At 44.5% G+C, this 20,493-nt stretch overlaps 1 protein-coding gene across 1 annotated transcript in view; it reads right to left on the bottom strand.

Moving 5' to 3' along the window:
• PSMD1 (proteasome 26S subunit, non-ATPase 1) overlaps positions 1–20,493 on the bottom strand; it is a 126,221-nt gene that overhangs the window by 32,909 nt on the left and 72,819 nt on the right. Inside the window, exons 17-18 of the mRNA XM_075938171.2 lie at positions 4,488–4,602; positions 858–974 (exon numbers count right to left, since the gene is read on the bottom strand). Of these exons, the coding sequence (XP_075794286.1) occupies positions 858–974; positions 4,488–4,602 (232 nt within the window). The remainder of the gene's footprint in view (positions 1–857; positions 975–4,487; positions 4,603–20,493) is intronic.

Here is a 20,493-nt window from a genome sequence, read left to right as displayed (position 1 = left end):
GGGGTCAAGGAAGTGTGACTAGCACCACTCTGCCAAAGGTTGCATCATCTCTGGCTTCCTGAACGACGGCATCGTGCGATGTGTGCAGAAAGCCATGCTGCCACTCTGATGGTCTCCTGAAGTGGCACCTGGGCCAGAAATGCAGCTGATATGGGCTGGGGCCTTGTCAAATGTACTGTGATGCTAAGCAGAGAGACTTGGGATAGACGGCAGCATGTGCGGTGATCCAACAGGGTACACAATGTGAAGAGACCCTTCATTCGTACCATCAACGCAACAAACAGTTGTGTCAACTTTCTGCCAGACTGTGTGGTCAATGCAGAAGGCAAGTGCTCTTCTCAAGTCCAGGGAGTGCAGCCTTTCCTTGTAGGCTACTACCCTTTTCTAGACATTCCAGCCATTCAGTTAACTAAATTGCCTGCAAAAGTTAAACCCACAAACAGTGGTTCCTAGGGTGTCCCCAGGAAGTGTTGGCAGGAAGTCAGGAAAGCCAATGAAAACAGAGGGTAGGTTTTTTAATTGGAAGCATAAGTTTGACGTGCCCGTTAGCAATTCCAATCTTGCTTTCATCCCTTTGCCCCGGGTTTCCGATTTTTCTGAACAAACCTAGGATTTACTTACAGCACTCCAACAGCTACCAGTGACCGTTCACCCGACCTGTGCCCATCACCCATTCAAAAGCGCATGCTTTCCTATCCTAGGAGTTTGCACTATTCTAAATGTTGTGCTTGCCACCACGAGCTCTTCTAGGCATAGTCTCTCCCATGGCATGTGTACGTACAGCACCTAACCTGAAACTGCCTCATTAGCCAAGACCATTTCTCCCCACACCAGCAGATGCATCACCTATCGCTCACCTTTGGGCAGGTAATCTCAGTCTGTTGTATCATGATAAGGGCAGAAGCAATCAAAGCTCCTTGACGCACGTAATTCACAGGATCATTTGTCATTGGCTCGAGCAAATTAATTGCTTCCTAAAAAACAAAACACACACAATGTTAAGCTTATTACTTGTCCAGCGGTGGGTTTCAGTCAGTCTAATGAATGGTTATTGAATTAGGACCATCAGCAGGCTGGGCCATGAGGTACAGTTTACTGCATTATTTATATTTTGCCCACCTCTGTGACAGCTGGGCAAATTTTACAGAAATGTGCATACAACAGTGGATGCCTGCTCAAAACTAAAGGAGTTAGAAGAATCTGCTGAACAAACAAATGCCAAAATTACCACAATCTATATTTATTGCAAGCAGAAATATGAAAAATATTTGGAGGGTTAGAATTACTGACAATGATAAAAATATCATACTCTGTACTTATATATATTGCTCGTACCTCACATACATTGCTTCCCTTTCTAGCCAGCACAAAAGGTAGGTGTTACCTTCATTTTACCCAAGGTGTAACAGGTATAGAAGTGTCAAATGATTTGCCCAAGATTACACAGTGAGTCAACAGCAGAGGCAGTAATACAACACAGGTCTCCTAATTCCCGGTCTTGCGCTTTATCCATCAGACCACACAGCTTTTCATTTTCAAAAAGAAGGTATCTCACTTCCAACACAAGTGGTGCTATCCACAGATACGCACATATAAGGAATCAATGTTTTGAAGACCAATATGCTGCTTCAGAACTTAAGATTGCTTTCTTTAGGCAAAAAATTCTTTCTGAGTTACAAGTGTAAAGCCAACCTGATATACAATAGCTATGTCACTAAGCATTTCTAAAGTATGTGTCAACAAGTATTTCAGTATAGCACAAGGATTACGTAAAAGAAGCACAAACTAATCAGAAGAGACAGTCTAGTGTACGTGCACTGCTTATGGATATCCAGCATTCTTGTTCCTTTCTGTAAAGTAGGTGTAAATTTGGTATGCCAGCCAACTGAGCACCATATAAGCCTTGTAAACTGGATCCCATCCTGTTTAAATCAGTGATAGAAATGTAGCCGTGTTAGTCTGGGGTAGCTGAAGCAAAATGCAGGACAATGTAGCACTTTAAAGACTAACAAGATGTTTATTAGATGATGAGCTTTCTGGGCCAGATCCTCAGATCAAATAGTGGAAAAAAGTAGTCACAACCATATATACCAAAGGATACAATTAAAAAAAATGAATCAGAAGATTGTAGTGCGGTAATCAACTTGCAAAGTAATTTGGTGTTTATCCCAGAGCCAGGAGCTCAGCCACTTAAAAATGTTCTTATCATTGCTTACTAAAAAGGCAGATCAGAATTAGGTTTTAAAAGGGGCTCTTCAAGAACGAGGTACAACTAAACAGACAAACTGTCATAACCACTTGTATGTCCACAGGTCCCCAACGATAGATCCCACAGAGGCCTCTAGGGGGCACTCAGCAATATTTTGGAGGTGTCTTTCTCAATGGCAGAAATCCAGGTGAAATCAGTAACACGGAATGCAAAGAGCTGTTAGAATTACATAGCGTGTTCAAACATTCCTGGTACTCCAGCCCTGGCTCTAGGGTTAACACCAAATTAATTTACAAGTTAATTACTGCTCTACAGTCTTCTGATTGTACACTGGATCCCATCCTGTTCTAACTGTCTCCTGTGCAGGGCTCCCATTACTGGCAATGTCCCCTCACCAACGATGTAATTTGCTAGAAGTACAACAGAAAGACTCACAAAAGCAACATGATTTGGACCAGAATACTAATGCCAAGAACCATTTCTAGATATTGCACCGCAACATCAGATCCATTTTTTGCCGCATGAACTTTCTGATTCCTTGTGGTTTACTTTTAAAAGGCTGCGCTGTATCTTCTTGCATGTATTAATTTGTCCCTCTCAGGCTATGTCTACACTACACTTCTTTTTTGGAAAAAGGTATGCAAATTGCACTCTGCAATTTGTGTACCTTTTTCAGATTGTTTTTTCAGAATAGGGTTTTTTGAAATTTGGCCTGTCTACATGGGGCCAAATATTGGAAAAACCTCCTCTTTCGGAAGAGCCCTTATTCCTCATAAAATGAGGAACACAGAGCTTCTGAAAGAGAGCATCTGCTCTTCCGCAAAAAATGTTGGAAGAGCAGACGCGTTCCCTGGACACAGCGGAGTTTTTTCGGGATACCTCTGGTATACCGGAAAAACTCCATAGTCAAGACATAGCCTCAATAACAGTCCAGTACTATTTATAGAGTAGGCATGATGGAAGTGCCCTTCCGCCTAACAAAAAGCTTAACTTCATTTCCAGTCTCTCAAGTTACAATGTATTAACTTCGCCTTTAAAACATGTGGACAGAGGCCCAGAAGACACATTCTAACAAACAGATGCTTCAGATTTTTATTTAAGAAACAAAAATAAAAGCACAGAACGTCAGCCAGACAGGTTCTATTATCCTGATCATACAAATTATCTGGAAATAAAACAGATGTGGATTGTATGACTAAGAGCATCTCCATTAAATTAACTTGTCAGATGCAGTATGTCAATGAACATTAGTTCCTCAATGCCACATTCCATTTGAGAACAGTAACTTGGAAGAAAATACGGCTTCCAATTTGCTTTCAGGCTACACGCAAGTCAGCTTCTGAGTGCAGGCAGAATGCCATAACTGTGTGCACTTCAGATGGGTGCTGTATTCATCCCTGCACAGAAATATATAAGAATCTGAAAAAGGATTTTTAGTAAAGGCAGGGAAGCGAAGGGAGGGATGGGTGGTGGTGTGGAGAGGGGGAGAAAACTGGAAACTACAGATGAAGTTACTGACCTTTATGAACTATCAGAAAAGCTGTGTAACGCACCACACTGAAATCTGCTAATTGGTTCAACTTTACTCCTTCTTGTAGCAGTAAAGAAAGTTATATTTCCTGACTATTCCCCACCTACTGTTATAGCTAAATGCTATACACAGCGTTCACTCACCTAAGAACCCTCAATGTACAAGCATTTAATGTGCAAAATGTTTGATGATGCTTCATTTTGTGATCTGACTTTGCTACATGGCTAATTTGCCAATTATGAAACACAGAAAAAAGGGGAAGTGTGTCAGGATAATACACCCAATTTAATTTTTTCCCTTCAGTGCTAACACACAAAAACTGTAAGCCAAAAAAAAAGGTCAAACTCGGGGGAAAACCACAAATGTTTGTGTCTTGGAACAAATGTTAGTGACATATGCAGCCATGTATAAACATGCGGCCCAGCAAGTTAACTGGTAACCAACTGACTAGAGTTAGAAAATCCTTTACTAGCGACAAACTCTAAGACAGCAGAAATGGTGAACAAATGCATTTTGTTCTGCCACCTCTACCTGCCACTTCCTACAACCAACAACAACAACAACAACAAAAGGCTTCACTCAATGCAACGAAGCAAAGACTGAGGAAATGCCAATATACTAACTGGCGGGAAGAGCACGTGTGACAAATAGCTTTCTATTTTTGCGATGCTTTTCGTGAGCACATCTTTAGAAGGAGATACAGCAGGAAGAGCCTGGGGGTAGCTATCATTGGCTTCTTGTCCTTACCTTATTTCCTGTGCCAGCACAGCAGATCCCCAAAGCCATGGCAGCCCCATAACGCACATGTGGATTGTAGCTTTCGGACAGCAAAGAAACTACACTAGGACACTGCTCCGGAGTCCTAGGGAAAAGACAAAAACCAACTGCTTGGATTAGAATATCATTAGAGAACTTGGCTATACTGAAAAAAAAAATCAGTCTTCCTTCCACATAATTTGCACACGTTGCCTTTCAGATTAAGGTATACTACTGTGCTAGAGAAGGACGGGAAACCCTGTGAACGTCACTCTGTAAAGTGCCCTTTTGGGTATAGCAGATGAGATGTACGAGTCCAAAGGTACAGGCTTATAGAGACCTAATTTTCCTTTAAAATTATGATAGCACTGAGGCAAGACATATCTGTGAAGACAGAAGTTCTCTTTGTCCCTCAAACCCACACAGCAGTGGCAACTGCAGCATAAGATTGGTTGTAGGGCAGGGGTGGGCAATAATTTTTGACCAGGGGTCACTTCATAAATTTCTGAAGTGGCCCTGGAAGGGGCGGGGCCTCATGCAGAAGAGGCGGGGCCAGGACACTTCCATGCTTCCCCACCCACAGACCCTGATTGGTTGGTGAGTGGGCGAGCACGTGAAGTCTTTGCCCCCTCCTCCCCACGAGAGAAACACCAGCTGTTCTGAATAGCTGGCAGCTCCCTCTAGGTGCTCACAACTTTGGTTGTGGGAGGAGACTTCGCACACTCCCCCTCCCCCAGGTCAATCAGGGTCTGGGGGCAGGGAAAGCACACGAAGTCTGTCCCCACCCAGGAAGGGAGCACGGAACTTAAAGTCATCTGCCAGCTGAGCAACAGCTTGCAGTCGACTCTATGTAAGGAGTCCCTTTGCAGGGTGGAAGGAGACTTTGAGCACTTCCCCCCACCTCCAGACCCTGATTGACCTGGGGGCAAGGGAACGCCAGGACTTCTGCGGGCTGGATCAACCTGCTTGGCTGGCTAGATCCAGCCTGTGGAGGTCCTTTTGCCCACCCTTGTTGTAGGGAGAGAGAGGTGCAGAATCTATAAACCATTCAATACTTTGTCTCAGTCAATTGAGACCTATCGACTAAAATGGGAGTCTGGGTGCAGGAGGGAGCCTGGGGAAGGGGACTGGGTTGCAGGAGGGGGTGTGGGTTCTGGGAAGAGTTTGGGTGCAGGAGAGGGCTGTGACCTGGGGTTCTGAGGAAGAGGGTGGTAGGTGCAGGATCTGGCCAGGAGGCACTTACCATTAGTGGCTGCCAGCCAGCAGCCCAAAGGAACCATAAGGAAGGTTCAACATGACTGGCTATTGGAGTCAGCATGTGTGTGTCTGTGTGGCACGTGCCCCTTGGGAGGAGAGGGCAGTGGGTTTCTGTCTGCTATACATGCCTGCAAGCACTATCCTTGCAGAAACTGGCTAATGGGAGGCTGCAAGGATGGTGCTGCAGGTGGGGGCAAGGGAAAGACCCCTCCCACCCCTCAAGTGGCACATGCCATGCAGACACACAGATGCTGGCCCCAGTGGGACTATGGCAGCCAGAGAGCCTGTCTGAGGGTCCCACTGAGCTGCAGTGGGCTGCATCCAGCCTGCAGGCTGTATTTTTCCTGTCCCTGATGTTACCTACCAGCCCTGTGCTTTTGGGAGCCAGGGAGTGACATTCATGGAAAACCATTCTTCCCTCCCCTTAGCCTTTGCTGGAATCAGACAAAGCAATGAAAAGGCCGGAGAACACACACTTAAACTGCTTCAGACAAGAGTGATACAATTAAGGAAACACCCCAGCCTCATTCGCATTAAAGATGGAACAGAGGGACATCTCATTAGCATACAGAATGGAGAGCAGCTCTTCCAAGGCAAGAACCGCAGTGAACTACGGGACACCGAAAGCAGAGAAGCACTGCCTGATGGGAAATCCCTGCTCCAGATGCTAATGAACCTAGGCCTGCTCACACCCAAATTAGTTATTATCAGACCAATTCTGGTAACGATCCTATTGACACCTAAAATACTGAAACTGCCTAGTTGCATTGTGAGCTCCTTCAAGGAACATCACCCATAACCAGGGGTGATCAGTCTCTATTGTCTCTCCTCTTTCTCTTTGAACTATCTCTATAAAAACTCCTATCCTTGTCCCAAGAAAACTGTTCTGATACCTGGACTTAAACTGCATCAGTTCCATTGAGACTTCTTCATCTCCTGTCTGATCGTGCTGGGGGCTCTTTCCTGCTTGTCTCCTGCCCTCTGGACCCCCGGCTACCATCATCATCTGGGAACCCCGATCAGTGCAAGCTCCGTGGAGTGGTGAGGTCGCTCTCTCTCTCTCTCTTTCTCTCAACTATCTCTCTAAGCATAGCCTCCTGACCCTGCCCTGTGTAAACTGTTATATGGTTATTTAATATCGTAATTGTTAGTTTGATATCTATTCACTACTCAGAAATAAATCACTTTCATTGTTAAACTGGTTGCTTCTCTCTCTTTCTTTCTCTTTTGCTCACTCTTCCTTAAGGGGTGTTGTTTTGGCTTCCCCATTCGCTCTGCAACAACGCTTCTTGTACCCAAGCAAAAGATCCCTGTAGTGCTCAATATCCTGTGGGGTTTGCTCATCGTGTGGTTTACCAGTGAATGACTGTGGTGTGAAAGTGGGGATAGGGGGTGCTGAACCTGGGGGCTTATGAGGATGGCAGCTTAAAGTGCTGTTTAATCCAGCCCACGGAGTCCAAAGGCACATGAGGGTGCAGTATGGCATTGCTGTGAAACCCAGCCAGCTGAGTCCAGGGACATATGAGGGGGTCAGCTTGTGAGTGCTGAGTACCCAGTCCTTTCAGACGTGCTCTGTTAGTGGGTGTGAGTGTCTGTGTGTGTCGCCAAGGTGGTAAGAACCCCATCCTGAGAAACCTAGTTCCTGCAGGAGAGCTCCAGTGGGAGGAGGAATTGGCAGCAAGGAGAATTCAGCTCCATATAAGAGCCCAAGTAAGCACCAACAGCACACTGACAGAACTGTTAACCTTCCCCCAGTCCCATAAGGGTAACCCTGATAAATGAGCATACCCCAGAGTATTGGGCAAATCTGGTAACACTGATCTGCAGACACCCAAACAGCTTCTATTCCACTATTCTATGCTACTAGCCCTCCCCTCACAAATTCTCATTGCTATCTTCCTCTAATCTCCCCTGTACACCCTGTGAACCCTCCTATTGCCTCCCACTGCCAACTAACATCTTGCCGCCAGCCATTTCTGCTTTGGATGCTGCTGAAGCAGTTTGTCTCAACAGCCCTCTCAACGATCCAGCAGTAATGGCAGCAAGTGGTTGTAAGGAGATATGAGAGCCAGCCAGCCTTCTTAATTCAGAGGTAAAGCCATGAATTCTGAGCAAGTGCATGCCCCCGTCTATACAGAATTGGATCTTGATGGACGGGGAAGGGATCTATTTCCACGACCCCCTCGCTGTAATCTCTAGACGGCACAAAGATGACCCAGTCCAGCACTTTTGGAAGAGCAATCACAACAGCTGAGAAGAAAAGCCAACATGAGGGGAATGACTCCAGTTTCTCTCTTTCAAACAGGGCTGGGAGCTCTGCTGTCTCCAAGATGCAAACTGGACTAGAAACATAAATAGGAGGCAAAAGACCTAAGGGTCAGTTAAGTGAGCAGCCCTGAATCCTAACTTGCGCGCTAGCCGCAGGAGTCATTACGATATAAATTATATGAACACACAAAATGACTTATCTTCTAGCTCAAATAACAGTTCAGACACTAACAGTGTCTTTAAAAAACGAGCTGTTGTGGAGACGGGGCATGACCAATCCTTTAATAAATGAGACTAAGCATTCAGCTGTGCAGAAGATTTAGGCTGGTGTAATGAGGTTCTTAACACCTTTGTGTTTGCTTTACTTTGACAAAAGTCCAAGAGGCAGAATGCAAACCAAAGTATAGGAAAACATCTTTGGGCAAAGACAGGATTATATATTTTGCTAGCACCAAGAGCACAAGCATTAATCATGCTGTGAAACCTAGTTTTCTGAACCGGAGTTTAATGACAAATGCCTCAGAGCTAGATTCCAGGATAGTCGGCTACTAACAAAAAATGGGATTTTTTTTAAACCAATGGATTACAGAATTCTTAGAGAGAGCTACAGCAGTGAAGATGATTTCTAACAATTGCTTGGAATGTTTTTATCTATAGCCTGTTACTGAAGCAGACAAATGCTATCATGGGTGGTCTTATGTAAACCTGCTTTTGGAAAGCAAAATGTGAAACAGCCAGAAATGAAGTCTGATGATATTTTCCAGATACTTGAAATGTACAGAGCTAGATGTACCTGTCTGAGTAAGGAAAATATATTAGCAATTAAACCGATAAAAATATTTACTCTTTGCTTAAACCAAGTCTCTTATTCCTAGACATGCAAGGGAAAGCATTCTCCCTTAGCAAACAGAGCTCTCAATACAGATCAGCTTCATCACAGAATCAAACTGTGAATTATTTGTATGCACATCTTTTCTGCTGACCATCTGACTGATAAGCCTAGACAGACTCAAGTTGACTGGGAATTTGGGGCTGACAATCAACCTGCTGGAGGAGGTTAGCCATTTGGGGAATCTCATTTCCTCTAAAAAAAACCAACAAACAAACCAATTTTCTCCACATTAGAGTCCACATCGTTTTCCCACTCTCTGAGGAGTTAAAAGGTGGGATTCAGTAGAGAAGATGACAAGCTGATGAGCTAAACTATAAAACAAGGGTAGCGTTTGAGAACAGATTTTAGCAGCAGTGTTTCATGAGTAACGCTTGCCATTCTCTTTGTGGGTAAAGTGTAAGTTTTATTTTTATATATATATATATATGGAGATATATGCCTCTCTCATAGAGCTAGAAGGGACCTTGAGTGGTCATCAAGTCCAGTCCCCTGCCCTCATGGCAGGACCAAGTACAATCCCTGACAGATTTGCCCCAGATCCCTAAATGGCCCCCTCAAGGATTGAGCTCACAACCCTGGATTTAGCAGGCCAATGCTTAAACCACTGAGCTATCCCCTTATCATTCTAAAGCTGTGGTGTCCAACCTGTTCTGAAGCAGTACTGGCTTCTGCTATAGCAAACTAGCCACACTCAGCTGGCCCAAATAACCACATGTGGCTAGTGTGTTGCACACCACAGTTCTAAGGTTTACTGTAAAGACTCGGGTCCATTTAGATTTGGCACAAAATGGTTGTCATTTTTAGAGTCATTTACAAAACACAAATGCCATTTTGCAAAGTGATCAGATGCAATCTAGAAGACTAAACAAGTAACAACCAAGCTTGCATCAAGTCTAAATCGTACACATGGAAGTACACGACACACCAGAATGAACATCTTGTGAATCAGTGGGTAGAAACCTCAATGAATGATTTAAGTTAGTTTTCTAGTTTAGTTCATCAATTCATCCTCTAGTTTCCTGGCTCCCAGCTTTAAGAAGGGAAAAACATGAAAACAGATATACTGGATAGATTTTAAGGCTAGAAGGGATCATTATGATCATATGATCTGATCCCCTGTGCAACACAGACCATACACTGAATTTCACCCAGTAAGTCCTGCACTGAGCCCAGTAATGAGTGATAAAACTAGACTATATATTTTAGAAAGGCCATTTCAGAATAAATATTTTATCTGGGTTCCTTCCTTTTGTTCCTAACAAATAAGAAAATGAGTTTTGCACAAGCAACTGTCAACTCTCTTTTCTTTAAATCAAGTTTTGTATTATGAAGCCTGACCATTTTAAAAACTTGTCACTAAGGGTATGTCTACACTACAGTGTTATTTCGAAATATCTTATTTCGAAATAACGTGTCTACACACAAAATGCATTTCGAAATAGAATTTTGCTATTTCAAAACAGCATGTCCACATTGAGTAGACTCTGAATCGCATTTAAGGCTGGCCGGAACCAGTTCCAGCAGGGGTCCAGGTCAGGACTTACTGCATGGAGCTGCTGCCTGAGGCTATCTGTGGTCCGTGCTTAAAGGGGACCCCTCCCCCCGGACAGCCAGTTCTCAGGTTTCCCTGCTTGCTTGTCTACCTCGATGACAGACAGCAAAGCATTTTGTCTCTGCATGCTCTGGTTGCCCGCACTCAGGACACCACAGCACTCTGCAACATGAAGCCAGAGCTGCCCCATGGTACTCTGGTGCTTCTCTTGGATGTGAGGCTGCTAGCCTGGCTGCACTTTCTGCAGGCTGACATTCGGGAGGTCCATCAGGGGGCTGTCAGTATCCAGGAGGCCCTGAGGGAGAGCTTCCACCCTGAGGAGCACTAAGAGCCTCCCTGGTCTGCCCCACTGGGGGCTTGTGCCTCATTCCTCCCTCACGTCCTTTCACTTACCCCTCCCTAACCCTTCTTCCTGATGTAAAATAAAATACACATATTTTCATGAACACAAACTCTCCTTATTTAACAAAATGGGGGGGGGGGTGTGAATAAAACTCTGGTGAGACTGGGGAAAGGAGGCAGGAGAGGGGAGAAAAGAGGGTGAGAGAGGGAAGGGGGAAACCTGGGAGGAGGGAGCTGGAAGGGGGAAGCTAGGGAAAGGAGGGGGAGGGGAAGCTCAAAGCTCAGAATTGGGGGGAGGGGGGAGTCTCGCCAGACCAACTTGATTTTCATGCAAATCTGCTCCTGGGTGTGCATGTGGCCTTCGGTGGCCAGGCTGGCAGCTATCCTGCCATAGACGGCCACGTTCCTCCATCTAGTGCGGAGATCATGAACATTGGGGATATCCCTTCCAAACCTGAATAAGGTCCATGATCTCCACCGTGGACCAGGAAGGCACCTGCCTTCTCCGGGCCCTGGCAGGCTCCTGGGAGCTGGCAGACTACTTCTAGGGAGCAGTGGAGGGCTGGCTAGCTGGCTCATGTTTTGGGGCCACTGGGTCAGGGCTGGCAGGCTTGGAGCTGGCACAGGCACTGTGGCCAGAGTCAACACCTTTAAGGGCTCTGGGGAGGGACGGGGGGAGGGAGAGAAGTGTTCTTGGTTGAATCTGGAGTGGCCACCAGGGCACCCTGGGAAGGCTGGAGGCCCCCTATTTCGAAATAAGTGTCTACACAGCACTTATTTCGAAATAGCTATTTCGAATTTGGCGTTATTCCTCGTAGAATGAGGTTTACCAAATTTGAAATAAGCGCTCCTCTATTTCGAATGTATTTCAAAATAGCGGTTTGGCAGTGTAGATGCTAGGAAAGTTATTTCGAAATAACTTTGCTGTGTAGACATACCCTAACAGCATTAGCAGCTTGTGGTTCTAATACCCATGAAAAGAATAAACATCCCAAAGGAAGCCTCTTCCACGCCTACTATTGGCACAAGTCTGCTGAATTAACGCAGACTTTGTCAGGATCACCATTTAATAAACCGTCTTAAAGGCATAATTCACTTTCAATGATGTAGCTACTAAATCATGCTGCACTGATGTCCGAATTTAACAGGTTTTTTCTGCAATCCAAAACTTTCCACTTCTTCAGTACAGAATCTGGTCATGCTAGCATATCTTTGTCAACACTACATACGTTTTTGTGAAAATCCTCGCCCCCCCCCCCCCCCCCAATGAACTCAGAACATTTTAATGCCAGCATGTCTTTATATACAGCCACTCACCTTTGCTCAATTTGTAATGAGAGAGGTGTCAGGGCTATCAACTGCCAAGCCTAACATGCCCTGGCATAAACTTAGCACGGACCATCACACACGTTCCCAAAGAATCCAGTCTCTATCCCTATCAATTCAATATTGAGAAAAAAAATTACCCAAGTTACTGAGAAAGCTCTATAGGCTTAAACCTGGGGTTTAGTATTTCTTCTGAGAGTTGACACCCTTATGCTGCTTTACACCATTAGTAAAAAGGAAGTCACTGAAATCTTATTTGTATCCTGGTAGGTGGCTGAAAACTGTTCGTCACTTGCCAAATGGACTTAAAGAATAAGTGCTGCAACCTTCCAGTTGTAGCACACCAGTCATGAATGTGGTGTAGAGGGATGGCTCAGTGGTTTGAGCCTTAGCCTGCTAAACCCAGGGTTGTGAGTTCAATCCTTGTGGAAGCCATTTGGGGCAAAAATTTTTTGTCAGGGATGGTATTTGGTCCTGCTGTGAAGGCAGGGGACTGGACTTGATGACCTCTCAAGTTCCCTTTCAGTTCTAGGAGATAGGCAATCTCCATTAATAAAATCTCTGTCTGGGCCTTGCCACCATCTGATGGCTATTCAATGTGGAAAAAGCAGCTATTGAATCTGGAAAAAGCAGCTCAGATCTTGGTGAACCAGTGTCCATACCCTAAAACACAAGTGGCACCTCTTCGTTGATTATCTCAATAGAAAGGCCAGAGCACAAATGGGACCACTGGTGGTAAGCTATCCTCGTAGTCCAGCAGCACTCTCCACAAGGTTCGGGAGGAAACAAATTTGCAGAAGACAGAGTTGGAAAAGCGTTTACTGCTTTGGTATCTATTCAGTGGATAAAAGACTTCAGTCTCAAGGTTTCAAATTGGCTCATGTTATGAGCAATAAACATAACCCATAAAAAAAGATTTAAGGGATTCTACCAGAAACGGGGGGGGACGACACTCCACAGAACAAAATGGCTGGTATTTTATTAGTTTTACTCACCAGTCAGTACCTCTGAAAGAAAAACAAACAGTTCGTGTAACTAAGGACTGAGACTTTACTGAAACATGGGGCTCAAACAGAGACAGCACAGAAAAGACTTTTACCTTTATCTAAAGGGCCTACTCCATTTGAACTATAATCTCATTTGCTCCTAGAAATACATCAATCAATTTAGCAACTGAGCATGGCATTGAATGGGCGCCAAAACATTATTCAGAGGAGTAAAAATGCAGGACTCCTCACTGCTTCCTGGGATGAGAGGGGAAGGGAGCTTTCCCACAACCCACAATGCAAAACTTCACACAGTGCTTCCCGTCTTCCGCGTCTGTTTTGTACAGTGTGCACCTTTCAGGACAGAGACTGATTTAACTTCCCTTGGGCATTTCAGCATCACTTAATTAATAAACTGTTAATATACATAGGAGGTAAGCAATATGTACATGAGGATGCCAAATGTAAACCATCACATCATGAGTGTAGTAAGAACTAAAAATGGAAATGTTTCAACCATCACTGAAATTTATTTTTAAGATTCTAAATATTGAAGAACTTTACCATTTAGAGAAAAATGAGACCTTTGAAAATTAAAGAACAATGCCAAATATACTTTTTAAACTTTTTCATTAATCCTCCCTGCTTATTTTTCAAAATGTTCCAAATATTTATGACTTTCCCCAACTATTGGCCCTTAATAAATAATACAATATGAAACTATTTCCATACAGTGTGTATCTGGCATGCTGATGCAGCCATGACAAATGATACGTAAAAAGTCAGATTTCATTCCAATGACTTCACAATGTGGAAAAACAGCCATCTAACCACAAGAGCTGGAGTCATTTCTACAGAAAGAAGTATCAATGGCTCATCACAGACAAGTCTATACCAAAAAAGAGCATTCAAGTGAAGAAAAAATAGGCAACAGGGAAGGGGGACAGAGAATGCAAGAAGATATTATGTAGTATGGTTATGTTTGGCACACATTTTCTAATGCTGCCCATCCGTTCCCCTCTCTGGAAACTCCAAATCTTTCTCATCACTACACTCCCATGCCTGGAAAAACCTTCCATAATCCTGTGTCTAATGTAACTCCATTCCCTGCTGTAGCTTTCTCTAAAATACTTCCATTTGTATACGCAGCGCCAGCTAGACAGAGGGAATTTCTGGGAGGTTTAGCAGTCCGTCATCACCCCCGGGAAACTCTTCTTTACATTACTACATCCCAACTACATTAGGGGTTCACAGTAGTTTGATAACATTGTTGTAGTTTTACTAATGTACATTTATCTAATGTGGAAAGGGAATAATTCAATACAATAGTATCCAGTATCTGGGAAAGACTAAACAATAAGGGGGGGGGAGGAATTTGTAAATGTTAAATTATTTAGGATAGCTAACATTAGAGAAAGACGTGATAGGGATGTAATAGTGTCATTGATTAACTGATTAGCAAAAGCTTTATCAGTGAATGCTATAGACTACACTCATGTCCCCCTCCCTCTCCCACCACCCAGTATATTTTTTAGCAGGCTGGCCAGCAGCCCACTTCAGTCCCACCTTGTGCTACGTCCAGGACCTACCCCTGCTGCAGCTCTGCATCTAAAGTGTATTAGGAGCAAGGCAGGCGAGCAGGCAGCCTGGCTCAGTCCCAGCTCATGCTAGGTTCGGGAGCTCAAACAGCAGCCCCTCTCCCAGGGGAGGGATTGCTATTACCCTGCGCTGCTGCCTCTGTATCAGAAGCAGCAGCGTGGGACAACAGGCAGCTGGTCTGTGAGGGGAGCTGGTTTTTTAAACTGGCTCCCCTCGTGGACCAGCTTCCACCTCCAACTGCACACTGCTGCCTCTAATAAAGAGGCAGCAGCGTTGAGTGGTAGGGGGTTCCTTGGGAGTGGGGCCGGAGAGCACTGGCTGCTGGCCTCATCCCCAGAGACTATAGAATAGTTGAGATACCAATAAGAATTAATGTGGTTACTCGACTATTCTATTTCCCAATATTTAACATCCCTAGGTTGTGAGGAACATCAGTATGATCCAGCAAATCAGATAAGGGGAACGTACGCAAGTAGATGACATTGAAACAGAATCATTCCTGCTATTAGTGCCTTAAATTGTCAGTTATACTTTCAAGATTGGAAAATGACTAGACCTAAAAGATTAAAATGTAAGACTGTACACAGCAAAATCATAATCTCTCAGGGTATTTCACGTCTCTCCCTCACTTCTTCTTGTACCTCTTGGCTCTCTTTGACATTACTATGCTAGGTCTAATGACCTGAATCGCCACAGTTCAGGTCAACTACCAAAGGACTCAACAGAATTTGGGGTCACTCAAAACCTTCTAGAACTATGGCCTTTAGTTTAACTTTGTGTTTGCAAGTATCAAGCATAGCTATGGGAAATGTAGAAATGATAGCAGCTCTTCTTTTAGGAAAAAAAAAAAAGAGTCTATATTATAATATACGTTTACTGTCTCCCTTGGCAAATGTGAGCTAAAGTCTTAAGAGAAAAAGAGTTAGGTACCAAACTGGAGCAAACTACCAGAGACGGGAGGCTAGCCAAAAGTAGCACACATTCAGCTAGTGAGTCTCTGCCATTACCAAATGGAACTTGCAGAAACAAATGCTTCTTTGGACAGCAATTCAAACCTGGGGAGGTACCAACCCGAAAACCATCACACAAGGAGTTTAGCTTTCAAGCCAACTGGAATCAGGGATTCACAGAACAGACTATTAAGAATATCTCACACAAGACCACGATACACCACTATACTTTTAACGGATGGACTCCCAGTGCTGAGGTGGGCCGCCCCCATTGACTGAGTATGGGGTTGTTACGCCTAGTCACACAATCATTGAGTTTTCCTACCAATACAGGGAGTTGCAGCAAGGTTGGCCACCTCCTCCATCTAGACTAGAGCTTGTGCAGAAGGGGCCTGGCCTCCTGGACGCCCAGTGATTGGTCTGTTCCTGTTGGCCTGGTGCAGAGTAGGAATTCCCCATTACAGGGCCTATCAAGGAAAGTTTATTTTCCTCTAGGCTGTACGTAAAAGTCTTTCCATTTTAGAGTGACACACACACACGCGCGCGCACCTATCTCAGTGGACAGTAGTAGTCACTAGGGATGTAAAATCCCATTGAATTAGTTAAGCAGTTAAATGTAACCATTTAACTGATTAAACAAGACTGAGCAAGCAGCATTTGCACAGGAAGCGAGAGGGGGGAAAGAAAGGCTGTGGGGTCGCAGCATGCGAGCCACTCCTTACACTAATGCTTCCACATTCCCTCTTCTCCCCCCACCTCCTTCACCCTCACCGCCCACAAGGCAGGCTGGAAGCCAGCAGGCCCGCGGGAGGAGGGAAACCACTACCCAGTAAGCATCACCTGCTAAGGGTGATGTTCACTGGGTAACCAGTTAACTCCTTACCCGTTCACATTCTTAGTTGCCACTACAGGCAGTCCCCGGGTTACATACAAGATAGGGACTGTAGGTTTGTTCTTAAATTGAATCTGTATGTAAGTCGGAACTGGCCTCCAGATTCAGCCACTGCTGAAACTTATCAGTTTCAACAGCGGCTGAATCTGGACACCAGTTCTGACGTACATACAGATTCAACTTAAGAACCCCAGGCGTCCCCAAGTCAGCTGCTGCTGAAACTGATCAGCAGCTGATTCCAGGAAGCCCGGGGCAGAGCAACTCTGCCTCGGGCTTCCTGTAATCAGCCGCTGGTCAGTTTCAGCAGCGGCTGACTTGGGGACGCCTGGGGCAGAGCAGCTCGGGTGCTGCTGGGTTGGTCCAGTAGCGCGGCCGCTCCTCGGTGCTACTGGACCAACCCAGCAGCACCCCAGCTGCTCTGCCCCAGGCGTCCTGATTCAGCCACTGCTGAAACTGATCAGCAGCGGCTGAATCAGGACTCCTGGGGCAGAGCAGCTGGGGTGCTGCCGGGTTGGTCCAATAGCGCCAAGGAGTGGTGCTGCGGGACCAACCGGCAGCGCCCCACCTGCTCTACCACAGGCCCCGGGCTTTGCTCCACGTCTCCCTGGTCTGCTGGGGGGGGGGGGGGCACTAGCTGCGTCCCCCCCCAGCAGACCAGGGAGACGCGGAGCAAAGCGGCGGAGGACCCGGGCCGGACCGCAGCGCTTCTAGATCAGCGGGAAGCGCCGCGGGTCCGGCCCCGGGTCCTCCGCCGCTTTGCTCCCCATCTCCCTGGTCTGCTGGCTCCCCCAGCAGACCTGGGAGACGGGGAGCAGCTTTTCTCGCCCCGGAGGAGGTGGGCGGCGGGACCAGGCGTCCCGCCGCTCCAGTCCTCCGGGGCGAGAAAAATCCCCGTTCGTAACTGCGGATCCGACATAAGTCGGATCCGCGTAACTCGGGGACTGACTGTACTTCCTTAAGATAAGATGGCATGTTTTGGTGCAAAAGAGCTAGCATCACAACACAGGACTGAAGAAAAATGTCTCAGCAGTTCTCAAGCGAGTCCTTTCTTGCTGCTGGAGAGCAAGAGCCATTTGTATAGTACAACATCAGAGTCCAATCATACGCAAGGCACTCCAAAAAGAATACACACACTTAATTTTCACTTCAGCGAGAAACACAGCCCTCAGAGCACAAGTCACAATAGATGTTTCTCAGACATGAAGGATTCATAATGGAAATATCCCGAACCCGTGATTTATTTAATGCCACCTGGAGGCATCAAGTCCCCTCACAAGAGGGAGCAGAATTTAGGTTGACAGAGTTATGCTTTAATCTCGCAGACACTTCCCCCTCTCCAAATGATTTAAGATTAGTTCCTAACGTGCTGTGAAAGAGGAAAATTCAGAAATGTGACAAGTAAAATCTCTTTGAAAGTAATTAGGCAGGAACACCAGACTTATTTACATTTGCACAAGGGGTGCAAGCCGGGCACCACTGAAATCAAGGGAGCTTGGGCATGGCTTCAGCAGGACCAGGATTACACCAAAGACCTTCTTCCAGATTTAAATAAAATAAGAGTCAAGCAGAGGCCTGGAAGATGGAGATAGTATGTGGAGCTGCTGAGGTCTTGCAATGAATTGGGACTTCCAGTGTTCCCTGTAAGTCGTGAGCTTGTGCGGCCACTCAGGGGAGATTCAGATGCCGCCCAGCTCATTAGCAGAGCACCCACTGCTAGATTTTTTTTTTACACTGATGGTGCACATTCACAGATGCCTTGGGGGACATAAAAAAATCATTCCGGACATGGATAGAAAAAATCTGCACCGGGAGGGAAAAGACTGGCAGGAACATTCATTGGGAGTATCTTGTATTGCTGGACCAAGGGTCACGAGCGATGTCACTGGTTAGCATTAAGTCCAGATCAATGGCAATCAAAATGTTTAACCCTCTAGTCTACTGTCTTGTGGTCAGTATAAGAGAAGAGGAGAATTCAGTCCAGATGTCTCATGAGAAGAGACAAGCAGGAAGAAAAAAAGAGCTTGTGACTGGGCGACCAAAAAGTTATTTTCTGACTACAAAAGGACACCAATTCTACACCCTATGTGACGTGTTCCTTGCCTATGACTTAGTGTATATTAGCACGTTTCATTGCCATAAGTCACCCCAAAAGAGCTCAGTTGAAGCCAGCAATTATGGCGTTGAAGCTGTAAGATAGACGAGACTCATTCATTTTCATAGTCACCAAGCTCTTCTCTGATTTATGACTGTGAAGTTTGCGAGTGTGGGCACAGCATAAAAGTTGGTCTTCTAGATAGCACATGGAAGCATCCACTGCTTTTCATCCTCTCCTCCTTCATTTCTCTCACTCTCTCCCACTTTGTCTTGCTACTCTTAGCCATCAAGTAGCTCAATAAATCAGAATAACTAACAAATAGGACTGGATTTTCAGAAACAGCCTCCATTTTGTGCCTACAATTAAATACAGGTGCATTTTGTAGCACTTCATCTCCATTTGACGAGGCCTACAGAACAGGTAGAGATCGGTATGCTAAAAATTGCCCCTATGATTATTTTCACTACAAAAATCATACCCGCTGTTAAATGCAGGCATAAAACCAAAGGCATAGTTGAATTCCTAGAGAAAACTGGGTCCAAACTGTCACTATATCACTGTTTCTTAAACTTTTTAAGACTGAGGAACATCAAACAATATATATTTTTTTAATGAGGAACACCAAGGATTTTTTTGTTGAGCGCAAAAAAAAAAAGTCAAGGGGACGGCCTTTAAGGGTGGCCATTTTGAACTCTGTTGTTCACCGGTGTGCCGCAGAATACAGTTTAAGAAACACTGCACTATAGGGTGGCATATTATCTCCTTGTACTAATTTCAGTTTTATTTTCATGGGCATGATACTATGTAGTCTTCTGATACTTGAAAAGGGAACATGAGGGTTTAGATGGAGGGAATGATTACTGCACCTGGACTTTTCATTTCATAAAAGAATGTTTTGGGAAAAGATAAAATGTCTCAGACCCCGTGAGATCGCTGGGATTGAGATAACATGAGATCTTCTGTCATAGTTCCCTTTAGAAATGTAAGAATACCAAATAAAGGGCATACATTTGGCTAGAAATTCCACCTTCTATAATGCAGATATAAGGTATATGCAGCACGTAGATGTATCAGAAAAAAATAGAAGTAATTCTCTAGCATTTTTTTTTTTTATAACAGAGGTTTTTTTAATCAAGTATTAATAGATGCATGTGCTGATGTATGAGCATTTCTTTAACAAGTCACATATTACTAGCTGAGGTCTCATCTGGTTTCAAGTGGGACAAACAAGCTATCATGTTATCAATGTCATTTAATTCTCCATTCATCCATGTGAAATTAATACAAAATATATAAGCATATTATTACTACTATACAAAAATCATTGTAATAAAATATCCATGTGCATAATTAACAGTGAGGAAACGATATACAGATTCTATGACCTGGGCTATAGGGCCATGAAATTGCTAAAATACAAATATGAATATTTTATTGTCCTATTAACCAGCAAGTTATTAAATGGGAAAAAAAAACACACCACTTCTCTTTGACAAAGATATCTGAAACTACTTTATCTGTAATGTGCATGGTTAGGCTACAGAAATTGCTGTTCGGGTCCAAAAACTGTCATATTCATTAAAATATTTCCATAATTTATTTACAGCAGATTTTTCTTGTTACCCTATATCTACATGCATTTGAGAAAGTGAATACAGTTTTTTTAAATTAATGTGGAACAAATCCCAAATCACTGAGGATCTGACCCTGACAAAGCCCAAAAACTATTAAGCGATTCACAAAATATAATGGTCTGTGATATATAAGTCAATCTAAATGGTCTAATGGTCCCTTTGGCGTTAAACTCGATGAAACTACGACTTCACCTATGTCAGATT

The sequence above is a fragment of the Pelodiscus sinensis genome, chromosome 10 (assembly GCF_052426305.1).
Source record: "Pelodiscus sinensis isolate ZL-2025 chromosome 10, ASM5242630v1, whole genome shotgun sequence".
In the NCBI taxonomy this organism is placed as follows: domain Eukaryota; kingdom Metazoa; phylum Chordata; order Testudines; family Trionychidae; genus Pelodiscus; species Pelodiscus sinensis.
The sequence above is the reverse complement of the archived record's forward strand: the minus strand, read 5'-3'. Positions and strand labels throughout refer to the sequence as shown.